Source organism: Hipposideros armiger, unplaced genomic scaffold (genome assembly GCF_001890085.2).
Source record: "Hipposideros armiger isolate ML-2016 unplaced genomic scaffold, ASM189008v1 scaffold_23, whole genome shotgun sequence".
NCBI lineage: Eukaryota > Metazoa > Chordata > Mammalia > Chiroptera > Hipposideridae > Hipposideros > Hipposideros armiger.
Window position 1 is genome coordinate 6,436,317 of NW_017731373.1, and position 24,639 is coordinate 6,460,955.

General features: G+C 34.5%; 1 protein-coding gene across 1 annotated transcript in view; it reads left to right on the forward strand.

The window, feature by feature from the left end:
* Positions 1-24,362, forward strand: part of BMPR2 (bone morphogenetic protein receptor type 2) — a 149,575-nt gene extending 125,213 nt beyond the window's left edge. The window contains exons 9-14 of the mRNA XM_019635710.1: positions 858-1,018; positions 1,723-1,870; positions 6,783-6,919; positions 17,347-17,519; positions 19,740-21,019; positions 22,353-24,362. Coding sequence (XP_019491255.1) covers positions 858-1,018; positions 1,723-1,870; positions 6,783-6,919; positions 17,347-17,519; positions 19,740-21,019; positions 22,353-22,603 — 2,150 coding nt within the window. The 3' untranslated portion in view covers positions 22,604-24,362. The remainder of the gene's footprint in view (positions 1-857; positions 1,019-1,722; positions 1,871-6,782; positions 6,920-17,346; positions 17,520-19,739; positions 21,020-22,352) is intronic.
* The last annotated feature ends 277 nt before the right edge of the window (positions 24,363-24,639 follow it).

Genomic DNA, 24,639 nt, shown 5'->3' on the forward strand with positions numbered 1-24,639 from the left:
GCAGCCCAGCTCCAGGTCGAGCTGTTGTTCAGTTGTAGAGGGCAGTGTCACTGGCCCTCATATGTGGGATCCGAACCGGGGCCCTCCGGCGTCCCAAGCCAGCTCTTAACCAACGTGCCACTCGGCTGGCCCAGCTATGGCCTTAATATTAAGATTTATATAAGGTTTCCTTCTAGAGAGGAAAAAAATAGGTTTAGTGGCTTAGGTTAGATACATTCTTTCAGTCAGCAAGCATTGCTCTTTTGAATTCAGGTAAAACATGTTCTTTCTACCTTCATGGAATATTTAGTCAAGTGATACTATTCCAGACAATTGTAAAACTATTTCTAATTTGATTTGAAGAACTGAGGTGGGCTTAGAGACATGGCTAAACCTCAGGGCAGAACTGATATTCAGTCACAGGTTTGATCTGTTAAGCCATAGAAGAGTGTAAGATACACATACTAATTTTGGAGCCATGTCAGTTTTTTATTGATATTTGTTTTAGATACAGCAACATTGTTTTGTTTTTACCAAATATTCCCCTCTCTATTGCCTCATTTTGCTATCCTAAAATGAAGAGGAAAAAAAATTTGTGTGTTAAAATTAGAAGCAACAGCATATTGACTATTAGTTGCAGCTGAAGTTTAAAGCCTAATGAATTATACATGCAGGAGTTATGTTGAATAATATAATATAGTGAAAATAATGATTGTGAGTTCAAATTTTGATTTCTTATGTCCTTTTTTGTTATTAAATTATTAATGGGCATAAAATAACACTCTTTTATGTTTATGTAGTTCCTGTTACTTGCATGCTCATTTCATGTCCAATAGTGCTATTTAAGTATTAATAACTATTTGAAATTATCCAAACAGATCATTATAAACCTGCGATTTCCCATCGAGATTTAAACAGCAGAAATGTCTTGGTGAAAAATGATGGAACCTGTGTTATTAGTGACTTTGGGTTGTCCATGAGGTTGACTGGAAATAGACTGGTACGCCCAGGGGAAGAAGATAATGCAGCCATAAGTGAGGTGAGTGTATACAAAAGGTATCACCCTGACATACTTTGAAAGCATAATGAATTGCATTAAAGAATCCGCTACTACTCAGGATAATTATCCTTATATGCTACCAATTATGGTATATTAGGAATTACAAAATTAAGAAATACCAAGACATTGCATAAAGTTCATCAATTCATTATGGAAGCTTCTGCCATTCAAGTCATTTTTGACAAGCATTAGGAGGAAGTTTGTAGGAACTGATTTTTGAAGAAAGAGTAACATTATCAAGTTTGAGATAGGACAACCACCTTCTGATAATCGCTATTACAACGTGGAACATATCTTTCCTGACCTTTTTCTCTACATTCACATATACAGGTCTCTATATATTTTTTGTTAATTTTTAAAATGTTAAATGTTATACAAATTGTTTTACAGTCTTCCCACTGTGTCTTAATAGTTTTTTTTGTGTTGATATACATAGGAAAATCTAGCTTATTCTTTTTAATTGATTCTATTCAGTAAGATGGACTTGCCACAGTTTAAATATTTAAGGAAGGCATTTTATAGATAAAATAGGTATAGAAAGTTTCAGGGACATTCTTAGCATCAAATAACTAATCATTTTGGCATACTGTTGACATGAAATTTATGTATAACTTCTGTCTCATGTATGCCCTTCAGAATATGCTACATTCTGTTTCTAAAAAATATCACTCTTAATTTATCAGGTTGGCACAATCAGATATATGGCACCAGAAGTTCTAGAGGGAGCTGTGAACCTGAGGGACTGTGAATCAGCTTTGAAACAAGTAGACATGTATGCACTTGGACTAATCTATTGGGAGATATTTATGAGGTGTACAGACCTCTTCCCAGGTAAGACATCTATCGAAAACTGATAAAAGTTTTGAAGTGAAATCGTTATATCTTCTTTTTCTACCTATATTAAATAAGTGGACTATTATGTTTTTACTTTCATTTAAACCTTTAGTCCATTGCCATCTAGTGTTCAGAAACATTGTTAGCCAGAAGGAAAAACTTTTTTAAAGGATTCCATGTTTGCATCTGAGTGCAATTTAATTAATAGCTCATAATAGCTTATCTAATCGTGTTTAGTTTGGTCTCTGATTGGTTTAGCAGTCATCATTTTCCATATGCATCCTCTGAACATTTGATAAGCTGCACTTACATTGTTTCCTGAATTGACCCAATAAGGAATTAGAAACAATGAATTATCCATTGGAATACTTTTTTCTTCCTTCCTTTCTTTTTTCCATTCTCTCTCTTCCTTTCTTTGTTTTCCCTCTGGCCTAACTAAATGCCTTCCTTCCTTGCAATGAAAGAACACTCTTTAATGTGAATGCTTGTTTGAGGCCTACTTGAAATAACCAAATGAATTTATAATTTTTCTCCTTTGTTAGGGTTTTTTACATCACTGTTATTATTGTCATATAGAAACTTTAACTATTAATATGTGCATTGCATTTCTTCTAGATGGTGTCCATACAAATTAATTTGATACAGATGGTCTCTATTTTATAGGAATAACATGATCCCATGTGTAGAAAAAGGAAAACAATTGATTGAACCAGCACTGGACAAATTTATGAAATGGAACTATTTAATAAAAACAGAGATTAGTAGTGGGATTACATTTTTTTTATTTAAAAACAGTAAGCATTTAACAATAATTTATAATTCTAAAATATAATGAAATAAATTAATTATTCAGATTTATTACAAGTCTATCAGTTCTTATTTAGAAGTATATTTTCCAGTTAATTGGAAGTACAGAGTACTCATTTGAGTTGTTTTTCTGGAAATAGCAGCACTTGTAGAAGTATCACAGTGTTGTTGGAATTTTGGAACTTTATATTTCTATTATTGAAACTTTGGCCACAGATTTAAAAAAATATCCTAATCCAGAATTGTTGTTTTTTAGAAGTATGTCTGACGAAAAGGATTCTTATAGTATCTGCGTTAGTACACTGACATGAGCAACATTTTTTTACCAACTACTGCATTTAAAGAATAACTGTTGTTTTTGATCTGATAATAAAGAACAATATTAGTTATTTGAAAAGGGAGAGGCAATTAAATCTTGAATGAACTGTAATTTAAAGAACTAGAAGTTTTAAAGAGAAAAAAATAGGGCATTATTATTTAATAGATACAGAGTTTCAATTTGGGAAGGTGAAAAAGTTCTGGAGATGGATGGTGGTGATGGTCGCACAACAGTGTGAATATACTTAGTGCTATAGAATAAACTTAATACACTTGAAAATGGTTAAAACGGTAAATTTTGTTATGTATATTTAACCATAATGAAAAAGAAAAAGAAAAAGGAAGAAAGTTGCATTAAGGTATACCCTATAATCTTGGATATGGAAATGAGGAAGAAGATGCACATGTGAAAGAAAATGTAGAGAAGGAATCTGTGGTTTTGGTTAACTATTGGAAGAAAGTGAAAGGAATTGATAAATATTCAGAGATCTGAAAAAGAGTGAGAATGGCAGCCAGGAACTGAGGAAAAAAAACTGGTTTACATTAGAAAGATGAGTTAAGGGCCGGCTGAGTGGCTCAGTTGGTTAAGAGTTGGCTTAAGAGCATGAGCTCTGAGCAGCAGGGCAGCCAGTTCGATTCCCACATGGGACAGTGATGCTGTACCCGAGCTGAGCTGTCGCTGAACTGCCAACAGGTGGGAGGATGGCTCATTTGGTGTAACAGCAAGATTGCCTGTTCGATGGTGGGCTACGCTCACCCGCAACTAAGACTGAATTGGGCACCTTGAGCTGAGCTGCTGCCTAGATGGCTCAGTGGATAGAGCGTGCGCTCTTAACAACAAAGCTGCTGGTTCGACTCCCGCATGGGATGGTGGCTACGACCAGCTGCAATTAAGATTGAACAGAGCACCTTGAGTTTAGAGGCCATCATGAGCTGCCGATGGAAAGCCAGATGGTGACTGGCGCCTTCCACAACGAAGATTGAAGAACAACAACTTAGCTGATTCTCTCCCCCAATTCCCCAATAAAATCTTTAAAAAAGTAAAAAAGAAAGAAAGATGAGTTAATTATGGAGACTGTTGGATTCGGTATTGATAGGACAACAGAAGAAATGTTTTTTTTTAATTTAAAAGAGGATATTAAAACAACTAAGATTAAAATGATTATTTGGGAATTGTCCACGTCAAGATGGTAATTGAGAACTTAGGATAGGATGTAATCCCCTAAGAACACACGAGGAGAGAAAAATTGTTGAATAAAGACTGAATATTGGGTGACCTCCTCCCAAATAGTTTAGTTATAAAGACAAATAGTCAGAAAAAGAGCGAGAAAACTGAGAAATTATAGTATCTGGGAAGTCAGTGTTAGAACCAAGATTGATAGCAATTAATGTAATCAAAAGTCAAAAAGAAATAAGAATTGAGATTTGGTCTTTGAATTTGAATAGGAGGAGGTCATTGGTATCCTTGGAAGAGTTCCTGTGGAATACAGAAGACAGAAATATTTCAGAGTATAGGAGGGAAACGTATTAAGAAAGCACAGGCAGAAGATACAGGCCACTCAAAAATTTTAACAATGAAGTCCGGTGGATGTTGAAAAAAAAAGGATGCCACAAACATATTAGAAGCCTAGAAAATAGCAAATAATAATAATAATAAAATTCTTATAAAACATTTAAAAACTTCTATGATATACCTCCAAATGCTACATGCTGGGAACATTATGGAATAATGAAGGCTGACTCTGTAAAATATTAGGAAAATGAATAAATTAGGTATCTATTACAAAGGAAGAGTAAAATGCTGCAAAGTTTATACAAAGGAGGGGGAAGGAAGAAAGGAAGAAAACAAAGGCAAGAGAAAGAAAAAGGAAGAAAGAGAACAAGTGTAATTTAAGAAAGAGACTAAAAATTCCTAACTGCTTAGAGGCATAATTAACAAGTAGCAAGTGAGGTGAGAAGCAGGGAATGGCATATGATATTCTTAGATGTTTAATCTATTTTTAGACAGTTTGTAAGAAAATGGGATTATAAAATGTCCTTTGAGCAATTCAGCGATTATAAAGTTTTAAGGAAACCCAATAAGACTAGTACTTCCATGATAATGTCATTATCATTCATCTTTGTGTTTCCAGCGCCTAATAAGAAGTTAGCTCTAAACATGTTTCTATGGAACAATTAGATTTAGACCCATGAAGATTTAGTAGAAATTTGATAATTCTTAATGTTATTCAATTCACAAAACAAGATTGCACATCAGTTTCATTTAGCAAGTTTTCTCATTATAATTTAGACTTGATTAAAACAATTAAGTAAAATTATGATTACTTATTTTACTGAACCAGTGTTTGAAGAAAAAATAACTAATAAATAACACTTGTAAGGATTATGTGTGTTGTGTATATGTCTCAGGGAGACAGATAATAGAAACATCTTACAGTTCACAGATGGTATGGATTGAGGTTTTATCATATGCTATTTCATGAAAGAAAGTGATATACTAACTAGCTGAATTAAATCCTTTAGTTTTGTTTTTTTAAGTTCAATGTTGATGGTTTCTGATAAAAAATAAGTACTTAAATGTTTAGAGTATGTGAAAATATACTTGTATTTGTAGATAGTGCAATATTCCAAAAAATTTGGGCTATGTTGTATAGATTATAGAATTAATCTTTTTTTATATTGGTGGAGGACAAGTGTTTATAGGTTCTTCTGAATATTCAAATTGAAACATAAAACTTAAATTACATGTTTTATAATATACTTTCTATCTGAGTTATTACAACTTTTGTATTCTCTCCATGTGAGTGAGATGAGGAAGGGCGGATGTTGCCATTTTGCTGATGGGAAAACTGAAACACAAAATAGTTTAAAATGACTTTTCCAAGGTAGAGATGAAGCCAAGATTAGAATCTAAGAGCTTTATCCTCCATTCTGGTGCTTCCTTCTACTTTATCCTTTCATTTTAATTGTATGGGGGAGGAGGATTAGCAAGGAGATAGGAAGGTCTCTATTTCTTTTGAGTTCTTTGGCAAGATTTTGACCAGACCATTGGTTTTCCAAGTGTTGGGTCCCAGAGGTCTTCTGTATGTCTCAGTATGTTTATTAAGTTTAATTTAATCACATTTTGTAAAATCATAAGCCTCGCATTACAAGCAGCTAATGGTGCTTTTTGGTGATGAATAGGGTTATTAAACAGTGGTAGAATAGTTAATAATAGTTGAAAATCCTTGATCTAGATACTGATTGTTAAAAGGAATTTTTTTTTAAATCACTATATTGATTTTTCTGTCAAATGGCCATTATCATAAAAGTTTTTGTGACATTTGATACAATCTGGCTGTGCTATAATAGAGCAAATGATATAATGAGACATGATGATTGTATAACTCTCCCAGTTATTTTTGGTTCAACAGACATGTCTGTTGTACTAGATCCTGGACATCTCCTCATATTCACTACCCTTGGTCCCTGTGTGGTAAGAATTCAGGCATGTTTTCAAGTGTTAAGTACACCTATGTATATAATAATCTCCCCTCTCCCCCCAATTTAGTAATACTAGAAACCATTTAAAAATAGCTGTCCATCGTTGAAACTACTGTTTAACTTAACAAACATTTGATTTATCAAAGACTGTTCTACGTAAAGCATTTATCAATAATGCATTAAAACCACAACAGGGTCTCTTTAGGATTTCTACATATGCCTGAAAGGGTTAAAAAAAAAAAAGACTGATTTTATGATAATTGGGAATTTTACTCCATCTTTCTTTTTACAAAATTCACAGGTGAATCTGTACCAGAATACCAGATGGCTTTCCAGACAGAAGTTGGAAACCATCCCACTTTTGAAGATATGCAGGTTCTGGTGTCTAGGGAAAAACAGAGACCCAAGTTCCCAGAAGCTTGGAAGGAAAATAGCCTGGTAAGGAAAAGCTAAATTATTAATGTTAATAATGTTAATAGTTTTTCTTAGTGTTGTCTAATACCAGAAATCAAACTTACTTGAATTTTATGATGTTATACATTTAAAATTTTTCTAATATTGAAAGCCCTCTTTTTTGGTTCAGTTGCAGTTTTTTCCAAGTATAAAATACTGTGTAGAGAGCCTAACTGTTGTGTGTGAAGTTTGCCAGATTGGGTAACAGCTGGGATAATCAACATGTGAATATTTTAAACATTATTAAAATTCCATCTTATTCTCTTTAGAATGATACCAAAAATGTTAGCGCAGACTTACACATTCGAAGGCTAATAGAAATTTAAGCAAAACCAAAAAGAAACCTAGGTACAGCCTATAAATTCTGCTTATTGAAAATGCAGTTCACATACTGAAATATCTTCAAAGGCTCCCACCATTTCAGTAAATTGTTGCTACAATCCTAAAAATGTCTTAACAAACATTTATATACCACCCCACACACCCACTTTCTAACTCATATAATGTTTTGTTTTGCATAAATAGGGTCATCTCATTATCCACCATCGTTTCTGAAGCTTTTTTTTTTTTTTAAATTTATAGATAGTTTTCATGTTAATACCTATAGATGTGTCTCTTTCTCACCATTTGGTCCGTATTCCATTGTATGATATATCATAATTACCCTTACTAATGATAGTGCCCTGTGTTTCTCATTTTAAACAATTAAAAAGAATGAAAATTATGCCTATACCTACTAAACAAAACCAAATTAAATAGAAGCACATAAAAAAGAAATGAAAAAGGAAAAAGACTACATGTCCCTACCACCATTCTTCAAAAATAACTTCTGTTAACATTGTTCTGAGGTTTTTGTTTTTGTTTCTAATTTTCTCTCCTAGAGGATACTATTGTAACTTTTAAATACTATATCTATTCTTATTTCTTTTCTCTCACTCTCAGTTGTATCTATTATTAAGTAATTTATGTTTTGTCTACAGGTCTATCTAAAAATTTAAGTAAAATAAAACCATCAGAATTTTGCCAAATTATGATTATGTAAACATCCACTGCACAATACAGTATTGTGCTTGGACTTCTAAAGAAGGAAGTAAAAGTCCTATGTTAGTATAAGCCCCTTACGCTTGAGGAAGAATGTTTTAAGTCACCATCCACTGCATTCTCTTTGATTTTTTTTTTTAATTGGGGAATTGGGGGGAGGGAACAGTATTGGGGAATCGGGGAAGTGGAACAGACAAGTTGCTGTCATCTTGTTCTTCAGTCTAGTTGTGGAGGATGTCGTTTCACTGGCCCTTGTTGGTGTTGTGATCATTGCACTCTTCCCAGCTGAGGCAGATCAGTCTCCAGCCCTTGGACAGTGGCTCACGCTGGCTGCCGGCCACTCACGGTAGCTTACCGCAGCCCGCTGCATCCCCACTGCAGCCTATGCTGTTGCCAGCAATTCACGCCAGCCCAGCTCCAGGTCGAGCTGTTGTTCACCATCTTAGCTGTAGACGGTACAGAGTCACTGGCTCATGTGGGATCCGAACAGGCAGCTCTGCTGCTCAGAGCTCGCACTCCCAAGCCAACTCTTAACCAACAAGCTACTTGTCTGACCCCTGTTGTTTTTTATCATCTTTTTTTTCTTTCTTTTTTGTAGATTCTACTAAGAAGCAACATTAAAAAAAAAATCTCATTTTGTTTCTTATAAATCATTTTCTTTGATGAAGTTCCTCTTTAAGTAATGTGTGTTAGTACATGAATGGATAGTAAACATTATGAATCCTTGAACGTTCAAAAACGTTTCTATCTTGCCCTTCAAACTTGAGTAGTAGTTTGGCTGGGTAAACATTTCAAGATCAAAATCATTTTCCCCACAACTTTGAAACCACTAACTACTCCATTGTCCTCTAGCATCCAGATGTGTTCATGAGAATTCCATTGACAGCCAGTTTCATTCCACTGCTTGTCATCTTTTTGTTTTATCCTCTTGTTTTCTTTTCTTTACAAGCTTTTAAGTCTTCTACTTTTTCATTCATTGGAATTATGAAATTTCACCTGAATATATGTAGGCATGGATATTTTCATACCTTTTGCTTTGTACTGAACAGGTTTTCAGCTTGATAATAAAGAAGTTTTTTCAATTCAGAGGAATTTTATTATATTATTTAAAAAGTTATTTGCTCTCTTCTATTTCTTCCTTCTGGAATTACTATTAGACAAATACTGGACCACCTGACATTCTGGGTCTCAGTTTTGTTTTGTTTTGTATTTTCCATATTTTTTTGTTGTTGTGCATTGTTCAAGATTTACTCAGCTTTACATTTCCAGTTACTCATTTATTTTTCACTTTTACCATTCTTTATTTGTTCATTACAATTTCACTTTCCACAGTCATATTTATAATTTCTAGAAATTTTTAGTTTGCTTTTCCCATAGCAATCTGTTCTTGTTTTAAGAATGTAATAGGAATTTGGTTATCTCTGAGAGTATAATTAGAATTTTTGACACTTTATACAAATACTTTTCTTGATTTATAATTAAAGAACAAAAATGAAAAAGATTTCCATTAAGCAATTTAAATCATTTTACTCTATATTCTCACATTTTCATTACAGGTGGTCTTGGTAGGATTAGAATATTTTCATTCTGGATCATGATTTATTTGGGGCGGTGGCATGTCAGAGAGAGGCTAGAGAGACATTATATGTTGCCATATAGATTTAGATTGAATATTTTCTTCATTGGTCATCTTTGTCAGTAGATTACCTTCAAGGAAGGCTTCTTCTTCAAATGAGATTAAAATATTCTTCAGGAATGAGGCAATTGAATACCTTTTGCCAAACATGTGTATGTACACCCAAGATTGCCTCCAAGGTGCAGTCCTTGCTGTGGGAAGTGGGGCAGACCTTTATCGGGTCCCAGACAGCAGGCGAGAGGCTGAATCCTTTACTAGGATTCATTAGATGTCCCAGCCTCACACTAGAGCATCCCTCAAAGAAAAGTCTGAAATTTCATCTACTAAAATACAACTTCATCTTCCTTAAATTGTTTATTTCACCAGAGAAATTGGACTCATTATTTTGAAGTATCTCTTGGCAACCCTACCATTATGGGATATGCATCATATGCATATTTGCTCTAAAACTTTTCCTCCCAATTTAGATAGGTTGCTAAGTAAGGGATTAAAGTAATGCTTGGTTCACCTCCAATGAATCCATTTAAATTTACTGTGCTGCAGTCCATAAAACTGCTTCTTTGCAATGACAGTCCAGTATTAGAGTTAGATAGCAAGTGTATAGTTTATAAAAAGAAATACCCCTGTGTCTAAAAGAAGTCACTTTTGCTTCATAGTTGCATTAAAATTAAAAAACATTTTTATAATAACAACGATCAAAATCTTCCAAATATTAATGAATGTAAAAACTAGTTTTAAAAACTACCAGGGATCTAAACATAGATCAGTCAATAAATGGGGGAAAAAGAAATAGTTTCCTGATAAAAATGGAAGTATACAAAAATAGTCTGAGGGAAATATATGAAAATGTTAACCATAGTTACCTCTGAATATTGGGTTCATGAATAACTTTTTTCTCTATACCTTTTTAGAAAAGATTTTATTGGGGAATTGGGGGAGGGGAACAGTGTTGGGGAATCGGGGAAGGGGAACAGACATGTTGCTGTTCTTTTGTTCTTCAGTCTAGTTGTGGAGGACGTTGCTTCACTGGCCCATGTTGGTATTATCATTGCGCTCTTCCTGGGTGAGGCAGATGGGTCGCCAGCCACTGGACCCGCCGCTCATGGCGGCTTTTGGCAGCTCCCACCTGCTGCCGGCTGCTCACGGTAGCTTACGGCAGCCCACTGCAGTAGGGGCTGCAGCTTATGCCATCGCTGGCAACTCACGGCAGCCCAGCTCCAGGTCAAGCTGTTGTTCACCATCTTAGCTGTAGAGGGCGCAGCGTCACTCGCCCGCATGTGGGATCCGAACCGGGGCCCTGCTGCTCAGAGCTGGCGTCTCAAGCCAACTCTTAACCAATGCGCCACTCAGCTGGCCCTCCTCTATACTTTTAAAGTTTATAGTAAAAGTGTACTGTTGTAAAAGTTACACACACAGCTTTAGGCTGTTGTTTTACATTAAAATATTTTAAATTGCAAAATAAAAAAAATATAGGCCCTAATTTTTTTATTGCTCTTTTTTTCATATGTAAAATATTCTGGTATTAATTTGTTCTGTTACATCATTCTTCATATTTTCATTCTTTTCCAAATTGTTATTCTTCGTTTCATCTGTCTTGAATACTGTTACTCTCTTTCTCCTCCTAAAATCACTGTTTCTCTTTATTCCTTAGTCTTAGTTCTACATAAAACCTCTTTTTGCTCAATAGTTTTAATATACTGTCACATAAAAGTTTTGAATTGTTCCTCAGTTTTTCCCTTTTTCTCTACCCATTAAATCCAATCTTCCCTTCTAAAATGTACTGTATGTTCTAGAAGCTTATAAACTGCTTCTAAACTATACCAGTTCTTTTTATATTTATTTCAGTTTTTCTGTTTTCTCTTCTTGACAAAATCTGCAAACTTTTGATGTTATCTAGAATTCGCATTTTCCATACTGTTTTTCTTACACAACCTGCATTAAGAAATGTAAGTTCTGATCATGACATAGTGTCGTGATAATTTTTAACTTTACTATCTACTCTACGTACTGGCATTTTCTATTCTAGTCTAGTGTATTTCAGTTTGGGGAGATTGATATAGACGTTTGTTTTGAATGCTGGTCCCAACCCACTAAGCTGATTCATGACCTACCCATGAGATCTAGCTTGCATTTTCCTGTCGTTAGGTAGAAAAGATCTTTAAATTTTCTTGTCTTTCTTTTCTTCTTTTTTTTTTTTCTGCTTGTCTTTCTCTGTCTGTTAATAACGATACCACCTTAATCTCATTTTCCAAATGTTGAATATCATTATTTGTAATTTCCTATTGGAGGCCCCTGTCAAAATACTCATCAGATTTTGCCTGAATATTTATATTTTCTCCATTCTTACTTTCTCTCTTCAAAAATTTTTAAAATGTAAAGAGGTATAATAGATATGTAATGAACTACGTATTAGGGTATACAATTTGGTAAATTTTGGCATGTATACCCCCATAAAAGCATCACCACCAATCGTGATTATAAACATGTAATTACCACCAAAAGTTCTTTTGTATCCCTTTGTAATCCCTCCCTCTTGCTTCTTTCCATTCTCCACGAATTATGAGTCAAAGGCTGATCTGCTCTCTGTCACTAGCAATTAGTTTACATTTTTAGAATTTTGTGTAAATGGAATCATATAGTATGTATTGTTTTTGTTTGGCTTCTTTCATACAGCATAATTATTTTGCAATTTATCAATGCTGTTATATGTATCACTAGCTTATTCCTTTTTATTGCTGAGTAGTATTCCATTAAATGGATATGCTATCATTTGTTTACCCATTTGCATGGTGATGGATATTTGGATTGTTTTGAGTTTTTGGCTATACAAACAAAGTTACCATGAACATTCATGTACAAGTGTTTGTATGGACATATGGTTTTATATTTGTTACTTTTCATTATATGGTTGGAAAGTAATTTTCATTAAAATTCTTTTTTAAAAAATGAGACAGAAAAAAATAAGACATTCATCAAGACATTGTAATGGATGATGAATAAAATCAGGTAACCAGAAACTCTGGTCCCTACCTCTCAGAAGTTTCCATTTTTAAGGCAGAATCCTTGTTGATGAATTATAATAGTAGTTAACAATTGTCAAGTTCTTACTATGTATTAGTCTCTGTTTTAACTCATTCGTTATGTGAAGTAAGTACTACTATCATCCCCATCTTTCAGATTCAGGAAGAGAGTTCTAGAGGAGAAGTTAGGATTTGTGGCTAGTAAGTGGCAAAATAAAGATCAAAGCCCAGGTAGGGTAGCTCCAAATTGATACATTATCTATGCTGATAGAACACAGGCAGTTCCTAGTGGATAAATGGGTTCTGTTATCAAAGTTGCAAGGTGATTGTTTTTTTTGAGAATCTACTACAAGTTCCAAACAATGTTAAAATAATGGTTGGTAAGTCATTTACACAAGTAAAGATTTAGAAGTAAGTTATTAATATGAAATAGAGAAAAAGAAAAATTAGAAAAAATATATGAGAATTCAGAGGTTGACTATAAATAGAACTCTGAGGGTCCTAAAAACAATGATTTTGTCAGAGACAGTGGTCCCAGAAACAGAGTAAAGCAATGATGAATACTCCAGAATAAGGAAAAAAGTAGATAAGATTAACTACTACTATTATTCATCAACAATGATTCTGCCTTAAAAATGTAAACTCCTTTGAGGTACGGACTAGGGTTTCTGGTTATCAGATTTATCATACAGTACAATGCCTCGATGAATGTCTATTTTCTTTTTCTGTCTCATTTTGGAAAAGAATTTTAACAAATTAAAAGTAACAAATCTATCCTCATTCAGTGTCCCCGTTTCTTTAAGATACAGAAACAGCCAATAAACAATTTTTAGCTACTTGGATTTTGGTGTTTATGAACTTTTCTGGGGCAGCAGTTGGTGAATAGGATTCTGTACAATAGATAGTGCTTTGTTGTTGAAAAGGAAAGGGCCCCTTTCAGTATTGTGGGGAAACATGTCTATATCTTTGCTTTAGAAAGATTTCAGTGTGTGTTCTTTACTGTGTTGCCCTTCACGTTTAGTAATTAAGAACATGAATGAAACTATAATTTTGTGTGTGCAGTATGTGGTGTTGCATGTGTTTGGATGCCTATAGAGAGGGAAAATGGGTGGTTGATGATAAAGGATGGGAGGGAGATTGTATTCCCTTTTTGACCTTTTGAATTTAGTGACAGATACTACCCACACAACAAAGTTATTTAATTGGACTATTTTTCATGCATGTGGTAAAAATTCAAAGAGTTTAAACAATAATGAATCATTCTTTAGTAGTACAAAAAATATGCAGTGAAAACTCTTCCACTCACCTTGAACATCCAAAAGCCCCTCCAAAGAAATTACCACTGTTAAATTCCTTCTGTAGACTTCCAGAAATTTCTATGCATTACAAGGCTATATATTTTTTTATATAATTCTCAAACATACAAATGGGAATTACTATACCAACTTAGCCTTACTATTTTTACTTAGCAGTTGGGAGTATATACATCCTGCTAGTTCTCTTAATGCTGTATAGTATACATTATATGTAAGTTTTTAGCCAGATTCTTATAAGAGGACATGTAGATAGTTTCCAGGTTTTGCTATTTTAAATGACACTGCGATGAACATCCTATACATTCATTTTTCTACAAATGTGTAAGTGTAACTGAGGAATAAATTCCTGGAAATAGTATTGCTGGATCAAAGGATAAATACATTTAAAATTTGTTATTACTATATTACCCTCAAAATCGATGGCACGCCCAACAATGTAAAGTGCCTGCCTTTCCATCACCAACACTTTGTGTTATAAAATTTCATTTCTTTGTTAATGTGATAAGTAAAAATGGATCTTGTTTTCATTTGTGAGTAGCAGAGCCAAGATTTGAAGTCAGACTCTTAACTGAGCTGGTCCTCTTACTACAAAGCTAGAACTAATATTCTTAACAACTACACTATACTGCCTCAGCATAGTGAATAAGGTTGAGCATCTTTGCATATTTTGTAAGGCACTTGCATTTCTTGTTTATGTGCCCTTTGTCCATATTTCTGTTATGGATTTACTATCATTTTTTAAATGTCTTGTTACTGGCAAGCATCATAGGTATAATGAACTCAGCCAAGAAACATTAAGAGATGCTAAAACTAGTGGGTGAAAAAGTGAATGCAGAACAGGATGTTTACAGAGGCTTGAAGTACCCCCCCCCAAAAAAAAACCCCCAAAAAAACCCCAAAACAAAACAAAAAAACACTAATTGAAACAGAATCCAACACTGATTGAATAGAAAAGGGGAAAATGGAACTTCACAGTGGAAAAACCTGGCTGATACCAACTCAATCATGTGATTAAGGTTAACTTCACTACTAATGGGTCAAATCAAATTTTGTGCACCACACAAGATACAACGAAAAGAACACAGCATCTCCTCTGTAATTTTCTGCCAAAGATATAAACCTTGAATATAATCATGAGGAAACATCATACAAGTAAGTGGCCTATAATCTTAAGAAATGTCAAGGTTATGCAAGACAAGAAAAGTAAGTTTGAAATTATTTCAAAATAAAAAGAGAAAATTCTCATTTCATAACCTAGGACTAATTCATTTTGTCAAAGCAATATCAAAATCATCTAAGGTAAATGTATAACTAGTTTTTAGATGTATATTTATCACCAAAAGTTAGTTATAATTGATTTCTGAGTTTCCTCTGTTTTCTTCAAGTCAGTTTTAAATCCATTATATATAGCCTTTCCACATTATTCACGGATTTCATATTTGGAATTCAATTACGTGCTAAAATTTATTTGTGGTCCCCAAATGAGTACTCAGCACTCTTTTACGGCCATTCATGGATAGCAAAGCGGTGAAAAACTTGTCACCAGATGTACATGTTCCCAAATGAGGTCTAACAGGGCACTCTGCCTTCTTGTTTAATTTCTTATACTGTCAACAATAGTCCTTTTTGCGATTTATTTAGTGCCTCATTTTTCACATTTTTTTCTTTTCGATGGTGATTTCACAGTTTAAAATGGTTCCCAGCTATAGTGCTGAAGTGCTGTCTGCTGTTCTAAGCACAAAGAGGCTGTGATGTGCCTTATGCAGAAGAAAAACGTGTGCTAGATTAGCTTTGTTACGGGATAAGGTATAGGGCTGTTGGCCATGCATGCAGGGTGAATAAATGGATAATATATATTTTTAAAGGCATCTTTAAACAGAAACATAAATAAAACAAGATTATATTAATTGGTTGACAAAAATTGTGACCAGAGACTTACGGGAACCTAACCTTGTATGTCCGCTAGGAACAGTGGTTCAGTGTTCAGTAATTCAATGTTTTTTTAGAAACATTATAGAATATGACTTCTAATATAAACACCAAACTTGCCCTCAAATGCCGGCTGACCAGCATTTATTGTTTAAGTTCTCTAAATTTTGAGAAATAGATTATTATTGTTTAATTGAGTATGTTATTACTTGATGTCTGTATCTATTGTTTGAATTTTAATTTTACTCAACAGTAAGAGCCTGGGACATTTAGTAAAATAGATTTCAAACTTCAGTGTAAAGTACAGCCTTAAAAGAGGTACTCTTTGATCTGTGCTCTGACCAGAATTGGGGTACCAGCAGTACTGCTCCCAGGCAGGCAGTTCAGAAGAGCCAAGAGAGCGGGAAAGATGGTGTGAAGGGTGGGCCATGGTGCAGGTATGCAGCGAGCATATCCCCAGAAAGAACAGTATCAAATTTCCTGCAGGTTCAAGGTTCAGATTTGTTTTTACAGAACACAAATTATTAGGAAACATTAAAAATGTTGCCAAGATTGCTTACAAGGATTTTGGCTTAAAGTAGTCTTGCCAGGTAAAATACTCAGATTAAGTATTACATGAAATATACTAAAAAAATGATTTGTCAGTTATCTGAAATTCAAATTAAGTGGTATCCTATATTTTTATTTGTTAAATCTGGCAACTCTAGCTTTACTTTTTTGAAAATGTTTTAAAGGCACAAGAAGTGTGACTGTTAGAGCAGGTGAAAAGCTTGAAGCTTAATAAAAACAAATCCCAAAAACAAGTCTGGAAGTGCTATCGATGACAGTCCATCAAAGTGTACAAAATCTGAAAATCTGTCTTTTAAAAGGGAGTTTAAACCAACTTTCCCCAAAAGGGAGGCTATTGTTAATTGCTGATATATATATGAATGAATGAATGAATATATATATATATATATATCAAAATGGGATTGTTTTTGATACTCTTATTGAAACTAGTTTAAAGAAAAAGGAAATACCAAGCCTTTAAATTTTATGGTTGGAATGAAGTACTCTTCTAGGAGTAAAAGAGAAAAAGCTTGCCTAGAGATTGAAGATAACCTGGTGCCAAAATTACATCAAACTCAAATATTATTTTTGAAGTGGATCATTAGTGGCTACTGATTGAAATAGCAGTGTGGTAGGTCAACAATGACTTAAACCTGTGGCCTTGAAGAACCATATATAACTTATTACAACTGCTTGCTTTTTTGCATAATTCTTCAATGAGTTAAAGCTTGCTTGCTTACTTGCTCCTCACCTTTTGAGAAATGTGACCCTTTCCAAATCTCTAAAGTCTAAAATATTTTATTGCAGCTATGTAAAATATGTGTTAAAGAAAATGGATTTTTCTTTTACTTCATGTCACTAAAAAACACAATACTTTTTTTTTTTTTAAAGATACACTGTTTGACTTGTACTTTATTATAGGCAGTGAGGTCGCTCAAGGAGACAATCGAAGACTGTTGGGACCAGGATGCAGAGGCTCGGCTTACTGCACAGTGTGCTGAGGAGAGGATGGCTGAACTTATGATGATATGGGAAAGAAACAAATCTGTGAGCCCAACAGTCAACCCAATGTCTACTGCTATGCAGAATGAGCGGTAAGACCCAGCGGGGTTGGGCATCCATTAGTCAGTATTGAAAATTGACCGAACAGAGAACAGGAAATAAATACTGTTAAACCAGTCTAGTAGTACAATGATTAACTCATCCAATCTGATACTGTAATTTTTCTTTCAATATTCGCATTCTTTTACTGAAGATTTTTGTTTGGTATAAGTGCAGCATATAAACTGTGTTTTTTTATATCTAAAGATATAGTAAAAGAGATTAGCCTTTCTCTGTTAATGCTCCAATTTTTCTACAATAATAAAGGTAAGACATTTTCATAGTTCCAAAAGTGTACAAGCACTTTTACACATATTTTGTCTTGTTTATCTTTTGTTGTAATTATTCCTTCCCCTGCTTTTTGTTTGTTTGCTTTTTAAAAGGAAATGGAACGCTGAAGTCGCCTAACCAGTGTTTCACTGGAGAGACTATTTCCAGGCTTCCTAGCCAATGCTCTCTCTTACAGAATGTACTACTACTGTTTTTACATGAGAGCAATTCATAAGGTGTTTCCATCCCATTATGAGAATTATTTTATGAGACATTTCTTTGTTAGAACTATGACTTGGGGTTCTAAATAAAAAGGCTTTAAAAACAAAATTCCTAAAATTTGGAACTTTTAGATTGTATCACCTGTGTTTCTTTGTTCCATGTTTTGGGGGAAAAGTCTTCCCATAAATTTGTCATTTTATCTAATAATACATGTTAAAAATTTTCAGAAATGCATCCAGGAAAAAGTTACCAGAGAAAATTCAGATAAAAATACACTTGATTCTTGAATCATTTTCTGTGTTATTTTTGATTGTTCCAATTTCTAAGAGCAATTTGTACTATGCACTATAGGCCCCAAATTGGGTTTGCACTACTTATGTTTAGGATGAGTTGACTGCAGCATATAAACACTGATGTTTTATATATCAGCAAGTCAAGAAGGTAGAGATTGCAAGTGTAAATATAAATTTTCTCACTTTACATATACCTAAGGATACTCTTCTGCTTCCATCTCATCTCTATATTTTCTGTGTGCTCTAGTATGCTATTTGTACCTCTCTCAAGAGTCAGCTAGTTTTACTTTAAGGGCTTTTGAACTTTTTTTGTATGGTGAGAAGAAACTCTTGATGCTCCCTCTTGCTTTGGCCATTTTTTGCCTTGTGTGTTCTTCAGCTCTACCCCTTACATGCTTCGTCTCATGTCCAGTCACTTTTTAATAGTTCCCCCTGAATCATAATTCATGCCATAGTCATTCCAGTCTCGGCTCCATTGTATTGAATCTTACCCTTCAGACGTTCTAAACTTCCTTTTCTTGTGCAGTACAACAGCCTTTTACTTCCTCTACTTCCTGTCATTCCCTTCATACCTTTCTTTGTAGCATTGCTCCCTTAACTGCTGCTTTTCTTCTATAGTACTTGTATCTATTAATGTTCCCAATGTTTAATTTGATTGTTTTAATTAAAGCTACCCCTGATTTTTATGTTAAATAACATAAATATATTATAGTATGATGTTCAAGAACCATCACTCTCAAGGTGTGACGATGACTGTGAAAAACCCTTTTGGTAACTGGAGAACATTTCTGAATCTGATCCTTTATCTGAGTGTCACATTTTGCCTTATACTTTAGGCTCTAGGACTTTCATTGATGTGGCTCAATTTATACCCCAGGAAGATGTATTCCATTGCTAGACTATGCCTCTTCTTGGAAGCACTTCGGAACAACCTAAAAGCTTATGTTCTTTTTACCATTTGGCCATTGGAACCTAATTGGTAACATATTGGTTGAGTAGCCATAACGTATCTAGAATTATGAGACTACAAAAGAAACATATGCCATGTGGTTCCTCCTCTCATGAAACTTTTTATGATTGTGCAAGTATACAATTCATAAAGATATATTTGGTAATGTTATAAAACTATTAGGGAGACTTTTAATTAACTCTTGTAAACCAAAATAATGAACATCTATAAAAATCATATCTAGATCCATGTAGGTTTTTCAGTAGGCTTAAATCAGTAGTTAAAATATAACTAGCATTAAGTAAGCTATTAATTGATACTTGATTATTTGATTAGAATTTTTAAATAATCTTTAGAATGATGTGGGTTAGGAATAACATAAAAAGCAGTTTGTACTTTAAAATCAGAGGTGTTAAACTTGGAGAGTCAGATGATCATAAATGTACATTCTCAATGTGGCACTTTTTTCTTTCTTTAAGCAACCTGACCCATAATAGGCGTGTGCCAAAGATTGGCCCTTATCCAGATTATTCTTCTTCTTCATACATTGAAGACTCTATCCATCACACTGACAGCATTGTGAAGAATATTTCCTCTGAGCATTCAATGTCCAGCACACCTTTGACTACAGGGGAAAAGAACCGAAACTCAATTAACTATGAACGACAGCAAGCACAAGCTCGAATCCCCAGCCCTGAAACAAGCGTCACCAGCCTGTCCACCAACACAACCACCACAAACACCACTGGCCTCACTCCAAGCACCGGCATGACCACTATAGCTGAGATACCATACCCAGATGAAACAACTCTTCATGCCACAAATGTTTCACAGCCAATTGGGCCAACCCCTGTCTGCTTGCAGCTGACAGAAGAAGACTTGGAGACCAATAAGCTAGACCCAAAAGAAGTTGATAAGAATCTCAAGGAAAGTTCTGATGAGAATCTCATGGAGCATTCTCTCAAACAGTTCAGTGGGCCAGACCCTCTGAGCAGCACCAGTTCTAGTTTGCTCTACCCACTCATAAAGCTTGCAGTAGAAGTGACTGGACAGCAGGACTTCACACAGGCTGCCAATGGCCAAGCATGTTTAATTCCTGATGTCCCACCCACTCAGATCTATCCTCTCCCCAAGCAACAGAACCTTCCTAAGAGACCTACAAGTTTGCCTTTAAACACCAAAAATTCAACAAAGGAGCCCCGGTTGAAATTTGGGAGCAAGCACAAATCAAACTTGAAACAAGTAGAAACTGGAGTTGCCAAGATGAATACAATCAATGCTGCAGAACCTCATGTGGTGACTGTCACCATGAATGGTGTGGCAGGTAGAAGCCACAACGTTAATTCCCACTCTGCCACTACCCAGTATGCCAATGGGGCGGTACCATCTGGCCAGACAGCCAACACAGTGGCACACAGGGCCCAAGAAATGCTGCAGAATCAATTCATTGGTGAGGACACCAGGCTGAATATTAATTCCAGTCCTGATGAGCATGAACCTTTATTGAGGCGAGAGCAACAGGCTGGCCATGATGAAGGTGTTCTGGATCGTCTAGTGGACAGGAGGGAACGGCCACTGGAAGGTGGCCGAACTAATTCCAATAACAACAACAGTAACCCATGTTCAGAGCAAGACATTCTTACACAGGGTGTTCCAAGCACAGTAGCAGATCCTGGACCATCAAAGCCCAGAAGAGCACAGAGGCCTAATTCTTTGGATCTTTCAGCCACAAATATCCTTGATGGCAGCAGTTTGCAGTGTAAGTGGAAGGATCATGTAATCTCTCCTGCTTGTCTTTTGGGACCATTTAAGTAACTACTTAGATAGAATCAGATTGTTTTAACTAGCAATTATTTACTTTTACTGCTTTTAGAAATAAAATAAGCCATTTGGCTAGAGCTCAAAATTAATTAGACTATTGTAAAGGAAAAAGTAATTTTTTTGTTTTTGATAATTAAAAAGTCAGTGTCACAATAGAATAATTACCAATTTAATATGTGCCTTATGTAGCTACTAGTTTATAACGCAACTCACTTATTTGCTATGAATGGTTAAGATTAAATAAATATTTACCAGTTTAAAAGCTCCAAGTAAAATGATGCCAATATAACTTTTGAAACAGTTTGTGGAAGATATTACTATCTATTATATACACGTTTAGATTTTATCAGACTTAATCTTGAAAGTCCAGAGGAAATTCAGTAAACTCACTATAAAGAAACTATTAAATTCTTCTTGGTTTTTTAGTGTCATCCTTTTCAAGAGTATGTGTTGAGTCTCCAACATGCCTATAGCATTGTGTTGTGGACCCCATAACAACTTAAATAACTTGATACTTGGTTTGTGGCCCTAAAGGGATTATAACACAAGACAGAAGAGCTCACCAAAATCTTTAACAGCCATCATTATACAAAATGATTTCTCTCTTGGACAGACAACACTTATGAAGAAATACAAAGTTATGTTTTATGGTTGTTGTCAAAGACTACAAAATGGGCTGAAGGGATTCAGCTCTCAGAAATCAATTAGTAGAATCTAGCCCCTTGCTTGAGTGGTTTGTATTACAGACCACTTGACATACCCTGTGGCTGGGATCCATATCAGTAAAATGTCTTGTCAGGTATGGGAAGGGGGAATTACCAGAAAATTTGCATTCTGGTATTTATGACACTGTTCTATACGATATCATATGCCAAGTGCCTTTATAATTTGATCCACTTTGAGCATTAAATAAAATGATTAAATGCCTTTTACCAAGTTAGGATTGCTACTAGTAACCAAAGGATTTGAGAATACAGCTAAGAACTTTGAATTTCCCCTGTTTTTCTTTTTTTGTGGTTTTTAAAATATTTCCTCCTTCGTCCTATAGAATAATTCAACCAGCTATAAAAACTTTGGGCATAAAGGGTCTCAAAAATAAGTTGGTTAAGTTTTGGCTAGAAAAATATTGCCTGGCATCATGAATTTCAAGAAATGTCCATTAGCATCTCCTACAGACATTAATTTGTTCTGTTTTCAAGTTACAACCCTAATGTTTTACTTTTAAATAGTTTCTTTGTACATATTTCATTTTTCTGTACTTTTATTTTCAGTAGGTGAGTCAACACAAGATGGCAAATCAGGATCTGGTGAAAAGATCAAGAAACGTGTGAAAACTCCCTATTCTCTTAAGCGGTGGCGCCCCTCCACCTGGGTTATCTCCACTGAACCACTGGACTGTGAGGTCAACAACAATGGCAGTGACAGGGCAGTTCATTCCAAATCTAGCACCGCTGTTTACCTTGCAGAAGGAGGTACTGCCACAACTATGGTGTCTAAAGATATAGGAATGAACTGTCTGTGAAATGTTTTAAAGCCTATGGAGTGAAATTATTTTTTGCATCATTTAAACATGCAGAAGACATTGGAAAAAAAAATCTGCTTTATCCTCCTGTCAGTACCCCCCACCCCCACCCCTGCAACAAAGACTTGCTTTAAATAGATTTCAGCTATGCAGAAAAATTTAGCTTATGCTTCCATATTTTTAATTTTGTTTTTTTAAGTTTTGCACTTTTGTTTAGTCTCGCTAAAGTTATATTTGTCTGTTATGACCACAGAATTATATGTGTGTATCAAAAGTGGTCTCAAAATATTTTTTTAAGAAAAAAAAGCAAAAACAATGTATTGCTGATAATCAGTTTGAAGCAGTTTCTAAAGGTCATTAAAACAGAAGCAAATTAAGACAGGTTTGACAGCAGTGGTATCTGGTATCCATGTTTTTTTTCTGGGCACAAGCTAGTTTATATGTTGATACGTTCCTGAACATATTGTCTGTTGGACATTCTTTTCTCTTGTCTTTTGTTTGAATGTGCAATAGTCCATAGGCCACAAATAAGCTTTCTTGTAAGCTCTCTTCCTACCGAGCACACATTCTTCCATAATATGAACATTTTTTCTCTCTATCCCCTATACTTTCGGCAAGTCTGTTCAAAGACAGTGGATTTTGCAGAGGAGAAAGCAGCTACCTGATTTCTTGCTTTCTTTCTCCTTATGGAGAATGCAGAAACATTGTCTCAAAGGGCTCTAAAAAAGGAACTACCAAAACCTATTTTGAAATGCTATTTCTTTTAACCTTCCAAATTCTAAACTTTTCCTTCCAGGCATTTTAATAAACATATTTGGTTCGGGTTTTGGAAGTTCATAAGAGAGCATAGAACAAAGTAGAGGAAGTCAAATATTAGCCTTTTTCCATTTTATTTTATTTTTATATGTATGTTATGTTTCATTTTCATTTATTTAAGAAGCACATTTTTATCAGAAAACTTATAGAGCTATACTTATATGGAATCTTTAAGTAGGTAGGTGGTTAAGACAATATAGTGTTATATCCTTCATTCTCTGAATAGGCCATCTTTGACTCAAATAAAATTACATTTCCTGTTTAAAATAACTTCAAAAGTGATTCCTAGTTTTGAACCTGTAGTATCTTTTTATCCTCTTCCCAAGCAAAGCCTGGTGACTGTCTGCAAATGATTCCTCTTCCCGTGACCTCAAACACTGTGTGGAAAAAAATCATTCAATTGGCATGTCAAATCCCTGTCGAAGGAGTGCTGCCAAACCTATCATTTTTGAGCAGACTGAGACTTACTCTCTCTTTTCAAAAGTGCGTGTTTTTTCACTAATCCTATTTTCATAATTTCTCCTTTTGCCAAATTTTCACATGATCTCTGATATGTGAGCAGCATTTATTATTTACATTATATTCAAATATACCTTTTAGTGATAAGATGTTATGTATCATTCAAATCATACTGTTTTAAAGCTTCTTTCCTACTTTCATTACTGACAATTGTCTCTAAAACAACTTCTGCATGTTTGTTTTTTTTAAATAAAGCACTTTATGTCAAATAAGGGACTTTTTTTAATAAGCACAAATTACTTTCTATCAATTTGCAAACAGTGATACTGTCACTTATTTTTTACAGATTCTCCGAGTACTTAGTACACCTTATCTAATTAAGTTCTAAGATTTCTCTGGGACATAAAAAGCTAAGAGGAAACAAAAATCCCCCGAACAATCTTTTCTCACTCATATTTCTCTAGCTTCATCATTTAGCTAAAAACAACACAAATTTTTCAATTTGCTGTCCAAAATACTTATGACATATATATAAGCATTCTCTTGTTTTTTATCTGCTGTGATCTTAGAGTTAGATATTACAACACTTACCATTTATTCAGCTGAATTGCTGAACACAGTTTTGAATTCTTACAATTGATTATTTTACTAGTGCCCAGGATTTCTACCTTTTATGTTTTATTTTCCCTTATCTTGATTCACACCCTTAGGATATTTTTTAGTCTTCTCGCATAAAATTTTTTCCGTTTAGTTGTTCTTTT